The sequence below is a fragment of the Bombyx mandarina genome, chromosome 25 (assembly GCF_030267445.1).
Source record: "Bombyx mandarina strain Sakado chromosome 25, ASM3026744v2".
Lineage (NCBI taxonomy): Eukaryota > Metazoa > Arthropoda > Insecta > Lepidoptera > Bombycidae > Bombyx > Bombyx mandarina.
This window is the reverse complement of record NC_143231.1, coordinates 7,593,772-7,598,080: the sequence shown is the minus strand read 5'-3', so window position 1 is coordinate 7,598,080 and position 4,309 is coordinate 7,593,772. Positions and strand designations below refer to the sequence as shown.

At 37.9% G+C, this 4,309-nt stretch overlaps 2 protein-coding genes across 2 annotated transcripts; one reads left to right on the top strand and one right to left on the bottom strand.

The window, feature by feature from the left end:
* LOC114249329 (uncharacterized) lies at positions 1-2,264 on the bottom strand. The gene is made up of 3 exons (XM_028182853.2): positions 1,970-2,264; positions 1,822-1,891; positions 1-347 (listed from the first exon to the last, which is right to left on the bottom strand). The coding sequence occupies exons 1-3, from the start codon at positions 2,216-2,218 to the stop codon at positions 40-42; spliced, it is 627 nt and encodes a 208-aa protein (XP_028038654.2). The 5' UTR covers positions 2,219-2,264; the 3' UTR covers positions 1-39.
* Positions 2,265-2,775: 511 nt separating this feature from the next.
* On the top strand, positions 2,776-3,743 carry LOC114249305 (uncharacterized). Its single transcript, XM_028182825.2, has one exon. The coding sequence runs from the start codon at positions 3,324-3,326 to the stop codon at positions 3,741-3,743; it is 420 nt and encodes a 139-aa protein (XP_028038626.1). The 5' UTR covers positions 2,776-3,323.
* Positions 3,744-4,309: the final 566 nt, after the last annotated feature.

The following is a 4,309-nucleotide window of genomic DNA, read 5'->3' as shown; positions in this document are numbered from 1 at the left end:
TTGTAACTTAAATAAACTTTATTGTAATAAAGTTGACAATTAGTTTTGTCCGAAGATGGCGAAGAGCTCTTTCATGAGGACGTGTACGTCAATACCGTGTTCAGCAAGGGTATCAACTTCGGCCTTGAATTGCTCACTCTCCCACAGAGCACCGAACACGGCGTCCCATTCCTCGCTCTGAAGGTTCTCAAGAGCTACTCTGAATTCTTCGTCCTCAGCGAGTTTCTGTTCGTACAAGGCTGCGAGTTTATCCTTGGGGAATTCACCGATAATATCGTTAATGTAGGCAGTGAAGTCGCGTCCACTAAGAGTGTGTCGGGCCCTTTTAACTCTCTCACCGATAGTTTCTGAAAAATATTAATTGAATAAAGACTACAGATTAGAGACTTGTAGTGCTTGGATGTGAATCGGGGTTGCTTTCATCAGATTTGTGCAGACCGAACCTAGCCCAATTGCTTTAAACTAATTATCGTCCCGTGCCTTAAGGACATTGAAAAAGCCAGGGACACAGTAAGTTAAACAAGTTAACAAAAGTTAAATAACAGGTTGAGGGAAAAAGTCTTTTCGCATTATAGTATGTATGAACTTGTAATAAAATCTCTTCGGCTATACTATTTGTATCTTGGCTGGTTTTGGTATCATTAAAAGTTTAAATTTAAAAAAAGATAATTCCTAATTCAAATTAGGAAAATGTGTTATTTTTAATTATTTTTCGTACTGTCAAGATGAGTGAATCTGAAGAGTGAGTCTGAAGTGATGAAGAAATTCGATACATTTTAAAATTTTACTACCAAAAAGGTAAAAATGCAACGCAAGCCGTGAAAAAAATTTGCGATGCTTATGGACCTAGTGCAGTGTCTGTGAGAGTAGCACAAATTTGGTTTAAGCGTTTTCAATCCGGAAATTTTGATGTCAAAGATGCACGTCGTTCTGGTCGCCCTATTAAGGATAAAATGGATGCCAATTATGGAAAAGTGGAGCAAGTTCGGCATATCAGTAGTCACGACGTAGCTGAAGAACTAGGAATTGACCACAAAACGATCGATATTTGGGGACCTCACGAGCTCACTGAAAGAAACCTAATGAACCGTGTGCTCGTTTGTGATTCTTTAATACAACGTAATGAAACTGAACCATTTTTGAAGAAGCTGAAAACTGGTAATGAAAAGTGGATCACGTACGAGAAGAACGTGCGAAAAAGGTCGTAGTCAAAGGCCGGTCAGGCTTCACAGACTGTGGCGAAACCCGGGTTAACTCGCAACATGGTGATGCTGTGTGCGTGGTGGCTTGGAAGGTCATTATTCATTATGAGCTGTTACCACCAGGCAGAACCATCGATTTTGAAATCTACTGCGAACAACTGGTGATATTAAAGCAATAAGTTGAAAGAAAGGGGCCAAAATTAATCAACAGAAGGGGTGTGGTTTTTTATCACGATAACGCTGGACCTCACACATCGTTAGCCATTCAGCAAAAATTAAGAGAGCTTGGCTGGGAGGTGTTAATGCATCCGCTGTGTAGTCCTGACTTTGCACCTTCATATTTCCACCTGTTTCGTTCTCATATCAGAATTCTTTAGGCAGTGTCAGGCTAACATCACGAGAGGACTGTCAAAACCAATTGCCGCGGTATTTTGATCGGAAGCCCCAAAATATCTATAGCAATGGGATCATGTCCCTACCTACAAGATGGCAAAAAGTTATCGAACAAAATGGTATATACTTTAGTTAAATGTAAATAAACTATATAAAAATGTTGTGAATTTTCTTAAAAAATGAGAAGAAACTTTTTCCCCAACCTAATATAATGATTTATGCTTACCAATCATTTCGTTGAAAATATCAATAAAGAAATGGATGTCAATGTTGTCATTTTCCAGGAAATCGACCACCTGAAAAAGAAGAACAGTGTAATTCATAAATTAATTTAGCAACAGTAAAGATTTTTTGTTTTTGGTAGGTAAACTTACAGCTTTGAATTCCGGCAGGTCTTCCATCTCATAGATCAAGTCTCTGAAGTCCTTCGTGGTGAGGTAGTCAAACGAACGCTGGAACTCCTCAAATTCGATGTAATGCTCGAACAAATGCTCGATATCATGACCAGCCTCGTCCTTAATTATGTCAAGGAAATCACGGAAGTTTTCTACGAAGCTCTTCTTCGGTTGCGGCAACGAGAAGCCAAGAGCGATCAAGCCCATAAACACAATAGCGGCTTTCATTTTTCCCGGATTACTTCGCTGTGGTACTGAGAAACATTCACTCCACCTTTTATAGCCGACGGTAGATTCTGCGTTGATAAGATCTGTTGTCATGTGAGATAGTATTGTTATCGACGGATTATTTGTCGGTTTCCAGTGATCAGGAATACCAATCTCACTCTCACGCATCGTGATAGTGTATAACTTCAACCACAACATTAAACGACAGTTTTTTTGGTTAATAAGAATAATCATGCGTACTTGAAAATGTCACGGTACGATAAACTCTATATACCATTTAAAACAATAATGTTACGCAACCTTTTAAAACAATAATACGCCAAACTATACGTAATTACTTTACGTGGTAGGACCTCCACCCTGTCTATTTCTGCCGTGAAGCAGTAATGCGTTTCGGTTTGAAGGGTGGGGCAGCCGTTGTAACTATAGTTGAAACCTTAGAACTTATATCTCAAGGTGGGTGGGCATTTACGTTAACCTAACCTACTAACCACTTAACACCATGTGGGCTGTGAACTCGTCCACCCATCTAAGCTATAAAAAAATTAAATAAAAAGAAAAGATGTGTGGTGTCGTGGGACACCGGATAGGAACGAAGTTCCATAATATAAAAATATAAATTTTAAGTTCTATTCGAGGTATAAAGAAAATAAAACTGGAGGTTTCGCAACAACCCACGGTCATTCGGTAACGTGCGAACTTATTGTGGTACACTTCATTCACGGTTGTTTGCATAAGAGTTAGTGTATTGCGCAAACGAACGCTCTAAGATCGTGGTCAATGAATGATGAAAAAATATGTTATTTTTTGTACGTGATTACAAAGTTAAGTCGTACACTGTGTGCATTACTAATAAAAATCTTACGTTACGGACGTTTTTTTCCAATTAGGGTACCCCTCCGCATCGTCCCATAAGGAACTTCGTTCCAAAAATCACTAATTTTTAGAAATAAGTTTATTTCAATAACTTATAAACGAAACTAAGTCTACCTACACATACAATTGTCATGTTCGTAATAATTACGACTACCTACGAGTCGATACATTTAATTGAAATCTAAACGTCAAATTAATATTTGCTGCTGATTTGATTTTAACGTAAAATATGTCGGAAGAAACTAGTGTGCAACATTCTGATACAATCAAAGAAGAAAACACAACAGATAATTTTATTGACGACTACTCTCACTTGCGCCTTTCGTACTACCGGAAGCAAAAAGAAGATTCGTTTGACTTGAATGAGGTCACAGATATATCCTTCGAACTATCCAACGAAATTAACGATACCACAGTCAAAGACGAACAACAAAGCTTAAAGGATTATTATATTTCACAAATCCCGGATTTACCGCATCCCTCGTTCACTGTTGCGTCTATAATCGCATCTGCTTCTCAAAAGATGGGGTCAGTGAACCTCAAATATAACGATAGAATTGAACAAGGAAATGTCAGTAAAAACACTGATATGGAATTTGTGCCCCAGCGTCGGTCTACATTGAAACCAAAGAAGTTAGACGGTAATTAAGTTTGTATTAAATTTTTGTGAATGATTTTTGTTTAATTTATTAGATTGAAACTAATTATCTATAAATATAAATATAAATAAAATTGGAGTGTCTGTTTGTAATATTGAAATAGCCTCGCTTTACTGCATGCATATGAATATATATATATGCGATACATACACCAAAATAACATTTTTTACAATTTTTGTCTTGTCTGTCTGTCTGTCTGGTTGTTCTGGCTAATCTCTGGCAGGGCTGGACCGATTTTGACGGGACTTTCACTGATAGGTAGCTGATGATATAAGGAGTAACTTAAGCTACTTTTTTTAGACTAGCTTTGCCCCGCGGCGTCGCCCGTGGTACGAGAATAGCCGCGGGTAACGTCGCGGGACAGCTATCAGTAATAAAATTTAATGTTTCCGAAGCGAAGCGAGGGCGGGTCCATATTTATACTAATATTATAAAGAGGAAAGATTTGTTTGTTTCGAATAGGCTCCGAAACTACTGGACCGATTTGAAAAAATATTTTTCCATTAGAAGCCGACATTGTCCCTGATGAACATAGGCTACTTTTTTTAATTTTTTT